General features: G+C 44.6%; 1 protein-coding gene across 1 annotated transcript in view; it reads right to left on the reverse strand.

Moving 5' to 3' along the window:
• RNGTT (RNA guanylyltransferase and 5'-phosphatase) overlaps positions 1 to 20,104 on the reverse strand; it is a 267,297-nt gene that overhangs the window by 125,827 nt on the left and 121,366 nt on the right. Inside the window, exon 12 of the mRNA XM_054162574.1 lies at positions 7,111 to 7,179. Coding sequence (XP_054018549.1) covers positions 7,111 to 7,179 — 69 coding nt within the window. The remainder of the gene's footprint in view (positions 1 to 7,110; positions 7,180 to 20,104) is intronic.

A 20,104-nucleotide genomic window follows, 5' to 3' on the forward strand; every position in this document is an offset into this window, starting at 1 on the left:
AGCCCGAGCCAATGCAAAAACACCACAGAACTCAGCAGACAAAAAAGATGGAGCAGAAGAGAATAAATTCTGATACAAGCTTTCCACAGATGCTCAGAAAAAACTACCAACTTCCTAACTGATGGCCAATGAGCCTTCTTTCAGGCAGGTCATGTAAGAAAATAATCCCTGCATCCTTTTCCCAAGCGTGAGAAAATAATAGCTCTAGGTAGCAAGAAAGTCACTTATGAAAGAGATTTCTAGCATAAAAATTAGACAGTCTGAGATATCTAGCAAAGGTATGATTTACAAGGCAGATACCAAAAGTAATTTCACTGATGAGTGGGCATAGATCAGGGAGCCGATTCTGCCGCTGCAAGATAAGAGGCCCTTTTTGAGCTTTCCATTAAAAACACACAGGCTGGCAAACTGCAAGTGCCCTAAAACAAATGTAGAAGTTGCTCCCTGTTTTCAAGTAACCTTTTAGAAAGAAAAAAAAAAGAAAAAGACTGAAAACTTCCAATCTTTACACAAGTATCCACAAACTGTGAATTACGTGTTTGGCTTTTACTTGCAAACTAATTCACTCCTTGTCTGGGGCATGATCCCAGGGTGACATACCTGTCCCTGAAGTTTCCTGCTGGCCTGTTTCACTCTTCCTAATTAGCACTTAGCTTCAGTCCCTGCTCTGCCAACCTGTTACACACAGAGTGATCAGAAAGCTGATCAGATGGAATGGAGTTGACTTAGCTATATGGGAGCTATATCGGTCTTATCTCAACCAGACAGAAAATGATGCATTGGGGAGAAGTGACATAAAAGGGAAAGCAACAGGAATGTGAGAGATGGGCTACTGGATAGAGAGGATGCATGAAAAGGAAAAAGAGGAAAGGAAAAGAGGACAAAGGGAAGAACAGAAACAATAGTAAGAAAACATCATCTTGTATTTGTCTCTCACCATGGAGTGGTTAGAGAATGGAAGCTTAATGCAAGGATGCACAGAGGGGCACTATGAAGCACACATCACATCAGCTCCTGAAAGGAGGTTGTAAACAGGTGGGGCTTGGTCTCTTCTCCCAGGCAACCAGCACCAGAACAAGAGGACACAGTCTCAAGCTGTGCCAGGGGAAGTTTAGGCTCAAGGTGAAGAGAAAGTTCTTCACATAAAGAGTAATTGGCTATTGGAATGTGCTGCCCAGGGAGGTGGTGGAGTCACCGTCCCTGGAGGTGTTCAAAAAAGGATTGGACATGGCACTTGAAGCCATGGTTTAGTTAGTCATGAGGTCTGTGGTGACAGGTTGGACTTGATAATCTCTGAGGACTTTTCCAACCTTATTGATTCTATGATATCACCTACAAAGCATTCTTAAACCATGAATGAGGCAAAAAATCTCCATCACTTCCACTAAACATGCAAAAGCCTTCAGAGAGCCTTTCAGTCTCTGGAAAGGGAGGGAAGAGGAAGAAGGGAGGCCTCAGTCATTGCCTTTCAATTGTCAGTATGAAATTAAAGTTCTTGTATACCCTGGGCAATAACCAACACAATTACCACCAGTAACTGCTGGATTAGGAATAATAATGCTCAGTTAGCATGACCTTGCAAAATAAACTAACCTTCCCAGGCAGAAAGCAATTTCCTTACTCCTTAGTGTTGTTGCTAACATCGGCAGTCACCACACAAACAGCTTCTGTTTCAGCACAACAACCTTGCTATCCATAATATGAGTTTCAATAGGAATACAAACAGGAGTAAAAGAACCCTTTAATATCTACCTGAAGCCCTAGAAGTGGTAGTCAAACTTCTTCACAAATCCCTTTTCCTTAAAGCCTGTCAGTTTCTTAAAATGGAACCAGTTCACAGACCTTTGACACAAAACTCTTCAAACTCAAAAGAAAGTGAGAAAAAGGAAGTGGCTAAAAGTGTAATTCACATCCCCAAATCATTCTGAATATTTTGATTTTTCCTGTAAATCAAAATCAAACCAAACTTAAAACTTAAATTAAACAAAACTTAAAACCAGTAAACATTGTTTCTCCACCCATGTTGACTCCCATGACCAACGATGCCTATAGCTTGTGGGGTTCAAAAAGACCAAGTGCAGGGTCCTGCATCTGGGTCGAGGCAATCCCAGGCACAAATCCAGGCTGGGCAGGGACTGGCTGGAAAGCAGCCCTGAGGAGAGAGACTTGGGGGTGCTGGTGGACAAGAAGCTCAACAGGAGCTCTCAGTGTGACTTGCAGCCCAGAAAGCCAATCAGATCCTGGGCTGCATCAAGAGAAGTGTGGCCAGCAGGTGAAGGGAGGTGATTCTCCCCCTCTACTCAGCTCTGCTGAGACCCCACCTGGAGTACTGCCTCCAATTCTGGAGCCCCTATTACAAGAGGGATATGGATGTGCTGGAGCGTGTCCAGAGAAGGGCCACGAGGATAATCAGAGGGCTGGAGCACCTCTCCTGTGAGGACAGACTGAAGGAGTTGTTCAGTGTGGAGAAGAGAAGGCTCCGAGGTGACCTAATTGTGGCCTTCCAGTATCTGAAGGGGGCCTACAAGAATGCTGGGGAAGGACTTCTCAGGATATCAGGTAGTGATAGGAGTAGGGGGAATGGAATGAAGCTGGAGGTGGGGAGATTCAGGCTGGACATGAGGAGGAAGTTCTTCCCCATGAGAGTGGTGAAGCCCTGGAATGGGTTGTCCAGGGAGGTGGTTTGGGCCCTGTCCCTGGAGGTGTTTAAACCCCGGCTGGACGAGGCTGTGGCCAGCCTGATCTAGTGTGGGGTGTCCCTGCCCATGGCAGGGGGGTTGGAACTAGATGATCCTTGTGGTCCCTTCCAATGCTGACTGATACTATGATACTTTGACACTATGAATATATCCATAAGCAAAGGTCTAGATGCCTGTGTCTAAAGACTAGAGATCATGAGAAGCCCCTCTGAAAAAAAAATTGAACAAAACCACAGAAAAGTCTTTCAAACAGACTGAACTAATAAGCTCAACATCCTTTATATTACATAGTTGATTTCTGCATTCTGCTTTAACTAATGAAAGTATGTCAGGTATGGGTATTTTCTTGTCTGTAAATGGCCACACTCCATTCATCTTCCTCTGCTGCCACTTTATCTTTCCTTTTCAATTTGCTTCAGTTCCTCTCTACTTTTGTTTTCTTCTCAAATGGCACATGGCACTTCAGGAGCTCCCAAAAGATGCTCTTAATTTTCCCTGAACTTCTAAAACTCAGCATCATTTCTGTCAGTCTCTTTTTCTGCAAGATCAAACCTGTCAATAAAAATGGTTATTAACAATTATTCTCTTCTTGATATGCCAAGGTCTCTTCACTTGAGACAAACTGGGTTTATAAAGTGCCGTGATGACTAAAATTCAGGTCTCTACCCCAAATACAACAGATATGTTTCTGTGTGAAATGATGGTAATACATGAGAAATATAACTGCAACTATAACATAAAAATTATTTTGGTTAGCATTCTCAAGGGATCATCTCTGCATTGTTACACACTGTTGCCCTTGCATTGTTGCCTATTAACTTGTGCCCTCTGTAACACAATCTAAGAAAGCAGTACCATAGTATCATAGTATCAGTCAGAGTTGGAAGGGACCACAAGGATCATCTAGTTCCAACCCTCCTGCCATGGGCAGGGACACCCCACACTAGATCAGGCTGGCCACAGCCTCATCCAGCCTGGGCTTAAACACCTCCAGGGATGGGGCCTCAACCACCTCCCTGGACAACCCATTCCAGGCCTTCACCACCCTCATGGTGAAGAATTTCCTCCTCACGTCCAGTCTGAATCTCCCCACCTCCAGCTTCATTCCATTCCCCTGAGTCCTATCACTACCTGACATCCTGACATGTCCCTCCCCAGCCTTCTTGGAGGCCCCCTGACTGGAAGGCCATAATTAGGTCACCTTGCAGCCTTCTCTTCTCCAGACTGAACAGCCCCAACTCCTTCAGTCTGTCTTCATAGCAGAGGTGCTCCAACCCTCTGATCATCCTCATGGCCCTTCTCTGGACATGTTCCAGCACCTCCATACCCCTCTTGTAATAGGGGCTCCAGAACTGGAGGCAGTACTCCAGGTGGGGTCTCAGCAGAGCCGAGTAGAGGGGGAGAATCACCTCCCTAGACCTGCTGGCCACACTTCTCTCGATGCAGCCCAGGATCTGATTGGCTTTCCAGGCTGCAAGGGCACATTGAGAGCTCCTGTTGAGCTTCTTGTCCACCAGCACCCCCAAGTCTCTCTCCTCAGGGCTGCTTTCCAGCCAGTCCCTGCCCAGCCTGGATTTGTGCCTGGGATTGCCTCGACCCAGATGCAGGACCAGCTGTCTATATCAGCTTCACCCTTTTCAGTCAGCTTTGTATGACAGGTATACAACATTTTATTTTGCTCTAAATATATGATTTATGTTCTCTCAACTACGAAGCCAGTGAGAAAATTGCACAGTGCCTGACCCAGGAAAAAGCAGTTTAATAGGCACGCAGCAAGCTTCCAGTCCATAAATCCTGCAAGAATTCTGAAATCTGTACATTAAAATAGACTACACAAATATATCCTGCATTTTAAAGATTAAAAACCTTCATAAGCACTTATGCAAAATGAGGGGCTTTTGTTGGGTTAGAAATCTCTCAGTATGCTAAATTAGAAAACACAACTTCTAGAAACATAGACCACACCAAATATTAATTTCCTGTAACAACAGCAGAGAGATATTATTCAGTAACTTCCTTTCAGCTAGAGAAGGCAATTTCAAATTTATCTGTACTAACTCTACACAGCTTAACCTCTAATATTCATGAAAGTAGCTCTGAGAAGGCTTTACAATTGCTTTAGATTTTAACAATAGTCTAAGACATAACCAGGACTTCTTACGGAAGTATTAATTTTCTTCCCCCTAGTCGTTTTGCTGCACATTGGAAATATCTATGTACATTCTTTTGAACTATGTGGTTTAGTTGCTCAGCTAGTTTATGGTTAGCTGATGAAGAGTTTGCAACAGAGAAGAGAAGTTAATCTTATTTTCAGATGCAAGTGCCATCATGCTGGCTGTAATGGGTTGGGGCAAACCCCCTCCCCACCACGCGCAGAAATAACGACTCAGACAAACGGATTGCAAAAGTGGTGGAAAGTTTAAATAGAGAACAGTGAGTGTGTACAAAAAAGAAACATAGTACAAGAAAGAGACCAAAATAGACCCAGAAAGACCCCAACCCCACCTGAGGGTGCACCCAAAACCCACAGGGCTCCTCCTCCCCCCCCCACCCCTACTGCTAGGATGGTCTCAGCTGGCCAGATCGGAGACTGCCCATCCCCCCGTGGCCTTGGGCCTAATCAGGTCCATGGCCGGGAGATCTCTCCCCCAGTTACCGAGTCTTGGAAAGGGAAGGAAAGAGCAAGTGCCAGACCCCGCCGCAAAATTCATAGTGGTGCAAGGGATTATGGTAGAAATACCGAATTTCCTGTGCCCACCCACTGGGCTGGACTTCTGGACACAGGAAACACCCCTGTAGCAGAGGGCACCCAGCCCAAACTACGACACTGGCTGAGAGCTACAACACAGGAAGAAGACCAGAAAAAGCTGTTTTATCTGGAAAATAAATACAAATGTTTTCTCTGAGTAACTGTTAAGGGTAGAAAAATCTGTCAAATTTCAAATAATCAGAAACAATTCCTTGTTTTACAAGCTAATAAAAAGCCAACATGGACAACGCTACAGTCACTATCTATGCCAATGTACAGTGCAATCTGCAGTCAACAGGAGCACAAGCAGGATGGATGAGGCCATGCTACTGAGTTCATGTAAAGCCACTCTTCCTGCTGGAGAACCATTTACACTGCATTTTTCTGGCTGTCTGTACTCCTTGTGACTTTTCCCCAGCCCAGTGATATCCCTTTATACTGGCAGACGTGGCTCAAGAATATATCATGCTTTAGAATAGAATACATAGAATACATAGAATAAACCAGGGAGACCTTCAAGATCATCGCGTCCAACCCATCAACCAATCCAAACCACCTAAACAACTAACCCATGGCACCAAGCACCCCATCAAGTCTTCTCCTGAAAACCTCCAGTGATGGTGACTCCACCACCTCCCCAGGCAGCCCATTCCAATGGGCAATCACTCTCTCTGTATAGAACTTTTTCCTAACATCCAGCCTAAACCTCCCCTGGCGCAGCCTGAGACTGTGTCCTCTTGTTCTGGTACTGGCTGCCTGGGAGAAGAGACCAACATCCGTCTGTCTACAACCTCCCTTCAGGTAGTTGTAGAGAGTAATAAGGTCACCCCTGAGTCTCCTCTTCTCCAGGCTAAGCAACCCCAGCTCCCTCAGCCTCTCCTCGTAGGGCTTGTGTTCCAAACCCCTCACCAACTTCGCTGCTCTTCTCTGGACTCGTTCCAGCAACTCAACATCCTTCCTAAACTGAAGGGCCCAGAACTGGACACAGTACTCGAGGTGCGGCCTAACCAGTGCAGTGTACAGGGGCAGAATGACCTCCCTGCTCCTGCTGGCCACACTGTTCCTGATGCAGGCCAGGATGCCATTGGCCTTCTTGGCTGCCTGGGCACACTGCAGGCTCATGTTCAGCCTACCATTGACCAGCACCCTTAGGTCCCTCTCTGCCTGGCTGCTCTCCAGCCACTCTGACCCCAGCCTGTAGCTCTGCATGGGGTTGTTGTGGCCAATGTGCAGAACCTGGCACTTGGATGTGTTCAATCTCATGCCATTACACTAAAACTTGAATCACACTAAAACCTGAATCAGAGATTTTATCAACATTTTAAACCTCTGAACATCTCTGAGAAAGCAAAATTATTTGAAAGCTTAAATTAATGGTCAAAAGACTCAGAATAAGAGAAAATCCTCTCTTATTTCACAGCACGCTATGGTACACACACAGAAAACCCCACGAGCTGGTTGCTGAAAATTACCTGCAGGAATGAATCTGAAGTCACACATACTGCAAAGTAGATTGCAAGCAGTTGAATTTAACAATCAAAACAAACAGTGAAGAGTAATTCTCACCAAAACAAGGATCAGGTAGCAGATGGGAGGATGAGTGGGGAAGGAGGGTGAGAATTTTAGTGTGAAGAGAGTAAAATCCACTTTTATGCTACTTACTCCAGTAGGCTGAAATATGAGTCCATCCACTTCATGGCTAACTTCTCTAGCAAAGCTTCCTTCCAGGAGCTGTAGAACAAAAGGAAAATAAATCTTTTTTGTCCATAAAGAAACAATCAGCTTAGAAGACTGCACATCACAGCAGATTATACACTACCACAGCAATCATCTGCTAGTAAACTGCTCCTTTAGGGTTTAACATTAGAGCCTAGGAAATGTCAGCACAGAAAGCTTCAAGAGATTAGAAGTTTTTGCAAAGAACACTCAAGGCTGAAACAAGTTTCAGGGAGGTGAGCCTTACAGTTTTACTCAAGGAAAAAGGTTTGGTCCAAAAAGAAATATGGAGAAACCAAGACAATTCTATAAAGTAAAAGATAAAAAGAGATTAGTTCTGATACCAGACACCAGTCATTTGTGGTGCAATTAAAAACACATTTGCCACTTTAACACACAAGTGGAATTTATACTGAAAATATGTACTGAAAAATTATTTCAGGGTATCGTTCAAAATTCATAGATTCATAGAATGGTTTGGGGTTGAATGGGACCTTAAAGGTCAACTAGTTCCAGCCCCTCTGCCATGGGCAGGGACACCTTCCACTAAACCAGGTTGCTCAATGCCTCGTCCAACCTGGCCTTGAACAGCTCCAGGGAAGGGGCATCCACAGCCTCCAAGGGCAACATGTTCCAGTGTCTCACCACCCTTACTGTGATGAATTTCTTCTTAATACCTAGTCTAAATCTCCCCTCTTTCACTTTAGTCCATACCCTCTTGTCCTATCACTACAAGCCCTTGTAAAAAGTCCCTTCCTGGCTTTCTGGTAGGCCTTCTTCAGGTGCTGGAAGGCTGCTATAAGGTCTCCCCAGAGCCTTCTTTTCTCCAGGCTGAACTACCCCAGCTCTCACAGCCTGCCTTGTAGGGGAGGTACTCCAGTCCTCTGATAATTTTCATGGTCCTCCTCTGGACTCACTTCACATATGGCAGAGTACCTAACTGGGGCATGATCCATTAAAACAGCTGTGCAACTGCAGAACAACTGTCTGAATTCATTTGAAGCTGGCCTATTCTGGTTTACATTTTCAAAGACTGTGAATTCCATGTGTAGGTGAATACATCCATCACAACACATTTAGCAGCAAAAAGTCACCTAACTAACCAGACTAATGAAAGCAGCTGGTCAACAGTTACGAGTATTGATGATGTACTTCCATGTTAAATTATGACTTGCCTAAGGAAAAGCAACTAATCAATGAGAACTACAATTGACAAGTAATAGCAAAAATTAGGAGAATTACCAAAATACCCCATTACTCATTTCAATTTATGAAGAATCTGACCTGAAGTTGCAGATGCTTTTAGTAACATTTGAAATCAAACCCACAAAACCCAAACTTTGATGTCTAAGAAACTGTATGGTCATAAAACACAGCAAATACAAAACTCAGAGTTATAAAATGCAAGGTAATCCCTCTCATCAACCTGACACCCAGTTTCAGACTCTGACTTTGTCCCGTTGTACCCAGCTCTGGTGAGGCCACACCTCGAGTATTGTGCTCAGTTTGGGGCACCTCAATACAAGAGAGATGTGGAGGTGCTGGAGCCAGTGCAGAGGGGAATGAAGCTGGGGAAGGACCAGAATGAATCTTATGAAGAACCACAGCTCTTCAGCTCTTCAAGTGTCTTCTTCGAGACACTTGAACATGTCCAGAGAAGGGCAGCAAGGCTGGGGAGAGGCCTTGAGCACAAGCCCTATGAGGAGAGGCTGAAGGAGCTGGGGTTGCTTAGCCTGGAGAAGAGGAGGCTCAGGGGAGACCTCATTGCTCTCTACAACTACCTGAAAGGTGGTTGTAGCCAGGAAGGGGTTGGTCTCTTCTCTCTAGCAACCAGCACCACAACAAGAGGACACAGTCTCAAGCTGTGCCAGGGGAAGTTTAGGCTCCAGGTGAGGAGAAAGTTCTTCACTGAGAGACCTCATTGCTCTCTACAACTACCTGAAAGGACGTTGTAGAATATACTGGTCTCTTCTCACAGGTAATTAGTGACAGAACAAGAGGGAATGGCCTCAAGCTGTGACTGGCTAGGTTTAGACTGGACAGTAGGAAAAAAATTTTCATGGAAAGAATAATCAGGCATTGGAATGTGCTGCCCAGGGTGGTGGTCGAGTCACCAAGCCTGGATGTGTTTAAAGGTTGTTTGGATGTGGTGCTTGGGGATATTGTTTTGGGGGTGAACCTTGTAGAGCAGGTTGGACTTGGTGATCCTGAGGGCCTTTTCCAACCTGAATGTTTCTGTGATCCTGTGATTCATTCTCAGTTTGGTGGTTCTCAGTGTTCTCACTAAGACATCTCTTTCTAAGTGCCAATTAGACACCAAAGAAAAAAGGATTCTGAAACTAGAGCAAGCTTCAACAGGTAACTAAAGCTCTTTGTACTCTGCCTAGTTAGTTATTCTCCTGTCATTCTCAGTTATGCTGTTTCATTCTCATTGTGTCAGTTACAAGTATTTGGTAACACTCTAGTAAGGAATTTTTACTAGAACTTATTAGTGGCTGGGGGAAGGGGGTCAGAGAGGGTAGTGGAAAGCAAGGAATGGAAATAGCAGAATACATACACATTAAATATAGAAGAAAATATAGCTTTAACATATAAGCAAGTAGTTTTTACACTAAAAAACCACATTGCCATGTTTTTAGCTTTATGAATTTAAAATGCAGATAAATCAGTTCATCTTTTTAAAAAATGATGTCCAACTCTTCCCACCTGCCAAAACTCCTAATTAAGTTGAACAGTACAGTCCTTTTCAATAGGCACCATGATAAATGGCACACCTGCTTGACCAGGATGACTGCCAGGGCTCAGATAAAATGCAATGCATCTCAATGACATTTTATGAAAGATGGGTAAATGATGCATGTGAGCCAATTCTTCTGGCAGACTATTCTTTGTAGCCTTGTGGCATCTTTTTCCACCTGTGAACCCCTTTGTTCACTCCTTGCAGCTTCCTGCTCCCCCATTAAAGTTACAATGAAGCCTGTCCTTTTACTGTGGTTTACTATTTCACAGAATCACAGAATGTGAGAGGTTGGCAGGGGACTTCCAGAGATAGCATGGAATGGAATGGAATGGAATGGGATAGGATAGGATAGGATAGGATAGGATAGGATAGGATAGGATAGGATAGGATAGGATAGGATAGGATAGGATAGGATAGGATAGGATAGGATAGGATAGATCAGGATGGAAGAGACCTTTCAGACCTTCGAGTCCAGCCTATCACCCAACATCATGTAATCAACTAAACCATGGCACCAAGCACCCCATCCAGTCTCCTCCTAAACACCTCCAGTGATGGTGACTCCACCACCTCCCTGGGCAGCCCATTCCAATGGCAAATCACCCTTTCTATGAAGAACTTCTTCCTAACATCCAGCCTAAACTTCCCCTGACACAGCTTGAGACTGTGTGCTCTTTGTTCTGGTGCTGGTTGCCTGGGAGAAGAGACCAATCTCCACCTGTCTACAACCTCCCTTCAGGTAGTTGTAGAGAGCAATAAGGTCTCCCCTGAGTCTCCTCCTATCCAGGCTAAGCCACCCCAGCTCCTTCAGTCTCTCCTCATAGGGCTATGCCCCAGACCCCTCCCCAGCTTTGTTGCCCTTCTCTGGACACATTCCATCAAGTCAACATCTTTCCTAAACTGAGGGGCCCACAACTGGACACATTACTCTAGGTGTCATCAAGTCCAACCCCCCTGCCAAAGCAGGATCACCTAGGGTAGTCCACACAGGAATGCATCCAGGCAGGTTTTGAAAGTTTCCAGGAAAGAGACTTCACAACCTCTGTGGGCAGCCTATTCCAGCGCTCCATCTACTTCACTGTAAAGCAGTTTCTCCCCACGTTGAGGTGAAATCTTCTATATTCAAGTTTGTATCCATTGTTACTTGTCTTATTACTGAGCACCACTGAAAAGAGATTGGCCCCCTCTGCTTGACACCCACCCCTCAGATATTTACCATTCACCTTTTTAAGAGAAATGGAAGCTAAGATAAAGTGTTAAGTTTCTGTTGTGGTTCATTGACTGAAATTACTACAAATGTATTAGAAACCTTTGCAAACTGTCTGTAGTGATTCTGGAGAATCCACTCCACGTTTGGGGAATTAAAGGGAGCACACAACTTCTGAAAAATGGGGAAGAAATGGGAAAAAAATAATCTTCAAACAGAATCCACTCAGTTTTTCATCTTTTTCATAGTTGAGATACCACCCACCTCACCGAGCATTAGCATTTGAAGTGAAATAGCTGACATAAACAAATCTTGTGTACATTAACAGTCGGGGGGGAGACAGGAGAAGATCAAAGACATACCTCTGGCAGTCCCACTGCTCCCCTCTCTGCTCAAACCCAGACATAGCCTGGATCACCATTTCAGACTAACTTTCAGACACCTATGAGGATGAAACCCTCTCCTCTCATGCATATTTAAGTTCCTCTTCCAGCAATGTACTCGAGTGCCAGTAAATTTTGTTTGAAAACTGTGCAGTCTGAAGTTCCAGCACACTGTGATGGAGAACCACATTCTTCATGAAGTTTGCCTTGCAAAGTTTTCCATGTGCAATTAAAAATGAAGGCCTATTTCTCAGCTTGCTTCTTTTTTTAATTCCATGCATGTTTCTTCCTTGTTCCTCTGTTTAGACACTGATCAAGACATCTCTTAGAGGCTTTTTGGACAAAGAAACAAACTTCATGTTTCAAACATTTCCTAAGGAAGGAGCAGGGAAGTCATTGTGCCCCTGTACTCTGCACTGGTTAGGCCACAGCTTGTGTCCAGTTCTGGGCCCCTCAGTTTAAGAAGGACATCGAGACACTTGAACGTGTCCAGAGAAGGGCAACAAGGCTGGGGAGAGGCCTCAAGCACAAACCCTACAAGAAGAGGCTGAGGGAGCTGGGATTGTTTAGCCTGGAGAAGAGAAGGCTCAGGGGAGACCTCATTGCTCTATACAACTACCTGAAGGGTGGTTGTAGCCAGGAGGGGGTTGGTCTCTTCTCCCAGGTAACCAGCGCCAGAACAAGAGGACACAGTCTCAAGCTGCACCAGGGGAAGTTTAGGCTGGAGGTGAGGAGAAAGTTCTTCACTGAGAGAATAGTTAGCCATTGGAATGTGCTGCCCAGGGAGGTGGTGAAGTCACCATCCCTGGAGGTGTTCAAGAGGGTATTGGACATAGAATACATAGAATATATAGAATAAACCAGATTGGAAGAGACCTTCAAGATCATCGCGTCCAACCCATCAACCAATCCAACACCGCCCAAACAACTAACCCATGGCACCAAGCACCCCGTCAAGTCTTCTCCTAAAAACCTCCAGTGATGGCGACTCCACCACCTCCCCAGGCAGCCCATTCCAATGGGCAATCACTCTTTCTGTATAGAACTTTTTTCTAACATCCAGCCTGAACCTCCCCTGGCACAGCCTGAGACTGTGTCCTCTTGTTCTGGTACTGCTTGCCTGGGAGAAGAGACCAACATCCGTCTGTCTACAACCTCCCTTCAGGTAGTTGTAGAGAGCAATAAGGTCACCCCTGAGTCTCCTCTTCTCCAGGCTAAGCAACCCCAGCTCCCTCAGTCTCTCCATGTAGGGCTTGTGTTCCAAACCCCTCACCAACTTTGTTGCTCTTCTCTGGACTCATTCCAGCAAGTCAACATCCTTCCTAAACTGAGGGGCCCAGAACTGGACACAGGACTCAAGGTGTGGCCTAACCAGTGCAGTGTAGAGGGGCAGAATGACCTCCCTGCTCCTGCTGGCCACATTGTTCTTGATGCAGGAACAGATAGAATTAGAATTATAGAATTATAGAATAAACCTGAAAACCACCAATGATGGTGACTCCACCACCTCCCCAGGCAGCCCATTCCAATGGGCAATCACTCTCTCTGTATAGAACTTCTTCCTCACATCCAGCCTAAACCTCCCCTGGTGCAGCCTGAGACTGTGTCCTCTTGTTCTGGTGCTGTTTGCCTGGGAGAAGCCATTGCCCCTCATCCTATCACTGCAGGCCTTTGCAAACAGTCTTCTTGTAGGCCACCTTCAGGTACTGGAAGGCTACTATTAGACATCCCCAGAGCCTCCTCTTTTCCAGGCTTAACAACTCCAGCTTCCTGAGCATGTCTTTGTAGCAGAGGTGTTCCAGCCTTTAACGTGACCTGGTTTCCTTTGCGTTACTCTCATTTCCTAAGCAAAACCTGATATGCTGCTACCTGACATCGAATAAACGAGGTAGAAACAGTACCAGTTGATGTGTATCTTTACAGCAGGTTGAAGTCCAAGTCTATGATGCATTGTCAATTATTCATTGTATTGGGCTATGTTTGGTCTGAAAATGTTGGAATTATTCTTTGCTGGGAAAACAGCAACAAAAAGGCAAGAAAGGAACTGCAGTATGACAACTGAGAGTCCAGTCAGAAACCCACAGCTTATACTAAATATTCCTAAGCTAATATACTAAAAAAATCATGAAGTTACAAACTATTTCCTGGCCCATGCTAATGGTCTGAAATACACATAAAGGAAGAGTAGGATCAAAACCTGTGTAAAAGAAATTTAAAAATGAACTCCCTAAGAAGTAATTATTTAAAGAATGCTAATTAAATCCTAATACATAATGAAGAGTGACTGCTGCATTTTCAGTAAAGCAGTGAAATGATCTACTCTGCCCCAAATGCAAAAGGAACACAAAGCAAAAGCTTCTAGTTGGCTTCACGGAATCACAGAACATACCTGGCCCTAAAAGACCTCCAAATCTTCCAGTCCAACTTTCAACCCAGTACTAAAGGGTCAACACTAAACCATAGAATCATAGAATCACAGAATCATAGAATCAATAAGGTTGGAAAAGACCTCAAAGATCATCAAGTCCAACCTGTCACCACAGACCTCAGGACTAACTAAGCCTTGGCTTCAAGTGCCACGTCCAATCCTTTTTTGAACACCTCCAGGGACGGTGACTCCACCACCTCCCTGGGCAGCACATTCCAATGGCTAACAACTCTCTCTGTGAAGAACCTTCTCCTCACCTCCAGCCTAAACCTCCCCTGGTGCAGCTTGAAACTGTGTCCTCTTGTTCTGGTGCTGGTTGCCTGGGAGAAGAGACCAACCCCCACCTGGCTACAACCTCCCTTCAGGTAGTTGTAGAGAACAATGAGGTCTCCCCTGAGCCTCCTCTTCCCCAGGCTAAACAACCCCAGCTCCCTCAGCCTCTCCTCACAGGGCTTGTGCTCGAGATGCCTCACCAGTTTTTTTGCCCTTCTCTGGACACATTCAAGTGTCTCAATATCCTTCTTAAATTGAGGGGCCCAGAACTGGACACAGTACTCAAGGTGTGGCCTAACCAGTGCTGAGTATAGGGGCACATTGACTTCCCTGCTCCTGCTGCTCCATGTCCCTAAGTGCCAGGTCCCCATGGTGCTTGAATTCCTTCAGGGATGGTGACTCCACCACTGCCCTGGGCAGCCCATTCCAATGTTTGAGAACCCTTTCAGTGAGGAAATATTTCCTAACACCCAGCCTAAACCTCCCTGGCACAGCTTGTAACCATTTCCTCTAGTCTTGTTGCTTGACATCAAGAAAAGGCTGCCTCCTCCTTGCTCCAACCTCCCTTCAGATAGTTGCAGAGAGCAATGAGGTCTCCCCTCAGCCTCCTCTACTCCAAACTGAACAACTCCAGCTCCCTCAGACGATCCTTGCAGGCCATGTGCTCCAGGCCCTTCACCAGCCTCGATGCCCTTTATTACTTTACCTGCTGCTCACTTATTACTTTGAAAGAAATGGGATGCTCTTGGGCTGTAAAGTGGGCATCCAGTTCAGACTGGATAAAAATTCTTTCTAAAAAATGTATGCTGAAAGGTCAAATCCTAACTTTCACACAGCCATCCACTCAACAAGAGGACACAGTCTCAGGCTGCACCAGGGGAGGTTTAGGCTGGATGTTAGGAAGAAGTTCTACACAGAGAGAGTGATTGCCCATTGGAATGGGCTGCCCAGGGAAGTGGTGGAGTCGCTGTCATTGAAGGTGTTCAGGAGAAGACTTGATGGGGTGCTTGGTGCCATGGGTTAGTTGTTTAGGTGGTGTTGGATTGGTTGATGGGTTGGACGCGATGATCTTGAAGGTCTCTTCCAACCTGGTTTATTCTATGTATGTATTCTATGTATAGAAGCAGAGAAATTCAGCTGCAGACATTGCTGTCTCTCTATGAATACATACATGTTGAAAGCACTGGATGTTAACCAACAACTCAGTGCTGAACAAGAAGAGGCTGTGTAAAACTCCAAAGGTTCATCTGCTCAACAAAGCCACAGCTATTTTGAACTGTGTGATCTGTGGCAACAGCTGAATCGTCCTGTGATGACAACTGTACCAAATGACAGCCAGAAGGCAGGTAGGAATTTCCTCAGCTGATAAGAATCTTCAAAACACATAGGTTTGGTAAAATATTATTTTATCAAAAGCCTTTTGGTTTGTTAATTGACTAGAAGCTCTGAAACCAATCATATTGAAGGAGTAAATAAATCCTCTTTGCCAAGTTAATCACACAGAACATTTTGGCTCAAAAGATATTAAAAACACCTAATTACTGCAATGGATTTGTTCCCTGTAAGAATGAAAGCAGATAATGGCAGCAATGTGAGACTGATGTTCACTAATATGATCAGGTGACTAATTATTATCCATGAATCATTTGTAGCATTCAAAACTTGATTAATGTCAGGTCAAGTCTAACATGTGATAGGTTTTATTAGTAATGCTTGGCTATCCCACAGCTTGTCAGTTGAAGCGAGTGCCATCTGTTAGGTGCAGCAATAGCCAACAGCCACAACAAAAGCACAATGGATACAACTGGTCACTGAAGAACGTTTGAAGAATTCCACAAGGGAGCTGCCCTGGTAATTTTAAATACACTAGACTAGAATCCAGCTCATAAACACAGGAAATCTGTAGCCCCAAAACAGTGAACATGTAAGAGGCTCTCTTTGCTCATTTTAAAGCTTGACCAAAGGCATGCTTGGAAATGTGGGATTTAGCTTCACAGATTGACCAGTCTCTAGTAATAAAAATTCTTTTGCAAGAGGAATCACAGAACCACAGAATCAACCAGGTTGGAAAAGACCTCAGAGATCATCAAGTCCAACCTATTACCTAATAGCTAACAGCTCATGACAACTAAACCATGGCTCCAAGTGCCACATCCAATCTTTTTTTTTTAACACCTCCAGGGATGGTGACTCCACCACCTCCCTGGGCAGCACATCCCACTGGCCAATTACTCTTTCTGTGAAGAACTTTCTCCTCACCTCAAGCCTAAACCTCTTCTGGCACAGCTTGAGACTGTGTCCTCTTGTTCTGCCACTGGTTGCCTGGGAGAAGAGACCAACCCCCACCTGGTTACAACCTCCCTTCAGCTAGTTGTAGAGAGCAATAAGGTCTCCCCTGAGCCTCCTCTTTCTCCAGGCTAAACAACCCCAGGAATGTGCAGAGCTTCCTTGCTATACTCCTTCATCTTTAGCCAGCATTCCTGTAGAGAATACAGGATGTGCACCCTTTAAAGTATCCCTCATGACATTCAGGTAGGTATGGCACTAACTAAAGGGGAGGTTCAGACTGGATGTTAGGAAGAAATTCTTCACAGAAAGAGTGATTGGACATTGGAATGGGCACCCTGGGGAAGTGGTGGAGTCACTGTCCCTGGAAATGTTTTTAAAAAGACTGGATGAGGCACTTAGTGCCATGGTTTTGATTAGATGGTGTTGGGTGATAGACTTGATGATCTCGATGATCTTTTCCAACCTGGTTAATTCTGTGAGTCTATGTAGCAAATCATCATTAGAAGACAACAGGCCTGAAATTCATATCCCACAAGAAAATGTTTACTGCTGGTCTCCCACTCATTACAATTTCAGACAACAGCAAGGAAAAAAAAATCTTTTCACAGCAGGCTCACTTTCTAGTATTTCACAGCACCTTGAGGGCGGTCAACTTTAGCAGGGGTCACCTCTCCCATGTACAGCCCAATGCACAGCTCTTGCAGCAAAACAGGAACTCACCTGCTACCATAAGAGTTCACCTGGGCACCTCCACTGAACCTCCATGAGCTCTGCACTAATAACAGCGGGAGCAGCAAGGCTGAAGTAACATGAAGTGGCAACAGACAGGTGCGTGCACAGAGAGGAAGGAAGGTGACCTAATACTACCTGGGTTTGCTCCGGCACTTACCTACTCTCTGCTGGTCTAAAACTAGTTAGAAACTCAGCAGGGGCACTGAAAGGAACATTTACTTACCTCACAGCCATCACAGCTACAACAGCCCTCTCAGATGTATTTAAAATTTGTTCTCATTTGAGGGCTTTCTTGTTTACTAAGTGGATGAAACTGAAAAGCTTTGAAGTAAGGCTGCCACTAGCACCACCACAGTCTGTACTTCAGCCCCAAGTGTCCCTCTTTCTGGCTAAGAGCATGGTGGGCAGAGCTCACAGATTCTTTGACATCTTGATGTAAAAGCCCATAAATAATATCATAAGTCAAAAAAAAAGGTAACTACTGTACATTTCATTCCTCAAAACATGTGTCCATGTGATTTCACAGCCGATGACTGACAAGGTCCCAAACCTAGTGCCCGGGCATTAGCATTGTAACTAATGCTATGATACCACTCTTCATGGGTTGTCTTTTGGAAGAGCAACTCTACAGAAACTCTTTCCTGGAGTCTATTCATTCCTTCCATAACAGGAAGGCAACAGAAATTCCTGTTTATATTTCTGTGATCAGAAACAAGCAAGAAAGCCAAAGAGACTCATTTCATCTACCTGCAACTTCCTTCATGTCATGATTGAGGCACTTCTTAAAAACAAACAAAAAAACCAACAAGTGATTCCATATGCTGGACTCTCAGAGTTTTCCCAAGTCCTGCTAGAACTGCCAGCTTCACAAGGACCTGTTGCAGTCTGCTTTGTTTCATTGATAATTTACAGCAAGAGAAATCATATCATAGTATCATAGTATCAGTCACGGTTGGAAGGCACCACAAGGATCATCTAGTTCCAACCCCCCTGCCATGGGCAGGGACACTCCACACTAGATCAGGCTGGCCACAGCCTCATCCAGCCTGGGCTTAAACACCTCCAGGGATGGGGCCTCAACCACCTCCCTGGACAACCCATTCCAGGGCTTCACCACTCTCAGGGTGAAGAACTTCCTCCTCACATCCAGCCTGAATCTCCCCACCTCCAGCTTCATTCCATTCCCCCTAGTCCTATCACTACCTGACATAGATCATCTCCTGAAACTGCTGCAGCCTAAATCTTTCCAGAAAAAGCCATTTCTAGGTACATGATGAGCTGGCAGTTACTGTAGTCTGTGATGGGAAGCAGCTTCTGATACCGAGAAGGTGGAAGAACCACAGTAGCTAGATTTACCCAGACACAAGGGAAAAAATGCTATAGGAAACAATCAAATATATTGCAGAGGTGGCAAGGAACAAAGTTTGATGGGCTTGGGGATATTTTTAATCACTTCTTGCCTTTTCAGGTGATTCATGAACTGCACTCTTTAAAGATGCCTCTACCACCAGCTATATGCTATGATCCTTAACCATTCAGATAGAGACATTTAAGGAAAATGTGGAGCACACTGCAGTAAAAGTCCCACTGAGCTCCCCCCCCCCAGTTTGCTATTCTGAGTGAACACATCCAAAGGTCATGTACCTAATATATTCCAAACAATACCCAGGAATACCACGGGCGCTATGTGTGCTAATGCTTAATGTGACAGCACATCTGCATTCCTGAATGCAAAATAAGCATTAAGCATTTCTGCCTGTCAATCTCTCCTCCAAAGCACAATTGAGAAATTGACATCAATTAACTACAATGTTTTCAAATGCTTCAAATAGGAGAAATAGGCTGCTTCGAGAAACTTTAATTGACTTTTGTGATAGCTTCAAAACAGGAGAAACATGAATCTCTCGAGGCTGTGAGGGAATGACCCTGCCAAACAGCAACAATGTTTTGTATTTACCTGACCTGGTGAAGAAGCAGAGCAATAAATTTCACAGCTTAGCCATTAATTTACTTTGCTCTTGCCAGTTCTCTATTTCAACCTGCAAGGTACCTCAGGTTCTTCTGTTAGGGATTGGGTTATTGTTCACATCATTTTCCCCATGCTCTCCTACCTGACAGAGCACACTTGCCACAGAGCAGAGTCCTACCGGACCTGAAGGAGGTTTAATAGATGCCATTAGGAAATTCTTTGACCTATTTACAAATGATCTATGACCTGCAGCATTCCTGAATGGACGGCTGACACAAAAAAGTCTGTTGCCTGATGTCCTCAGCCGAGCATGTTCCTTCACGCTTATGTTTAGAAGTCCCCTAATACTCCGGGTTTGAGCAAACATTCAAAAGCTGTTCTGATATGGGGAGGGAAATGACATTGAGTTGAGTGCAATTGGGCCAAGAAGACCTTCATTTGTTCTCTGAACAATCTTCCATCATTACAAACTTAATAGGTTTTATCTGTTATCCAGCCCCTGTGTGAACTGCTGCAACATAATCCAGTCTCTGGTTGTCAAGAATGCGGACAGGCCTGTTTTAATTACATCAGCTAATTAAGGATTATGTTCTATTAAGCATTTCCACTAGGACTTATCAACAAAGACAAATTTGTATATACAACAATTCAATTAGACACGAAAAGGATATTGAGGAATATGAAGTCTTCATACATTTATTGTTGTGACAATGCTGATTCAAACTGGACTAATGTATTCCACCAGACATCGATGCAGTAGTTTTAACCCAATAATGAAGACAATGTTGCATTCTGGAAGCCTACAAACATCTGATTCTTCTGCAATGCAATGGCACTTAAGGGCTTTATTTGCTATGACGTTGAAACTAACACAGTCTCAAGCTGTGCCAGGGGAAGGTTAGGCTGGATGTTAGGAAGA

Source organism: Dryobates pubescens, chromosome 6 (assembly GCF_014839835.1).
Source record: "Dryobates pubescens isolate bDryPub1 chromosome 6, bDryPub1.pri, whole genome shotgun sequence".
NCBI lineage: Eukaryota > Metazoa > Chordata > Aves > Piciformes > Picidae > Dryobates > Dryobates pubescens.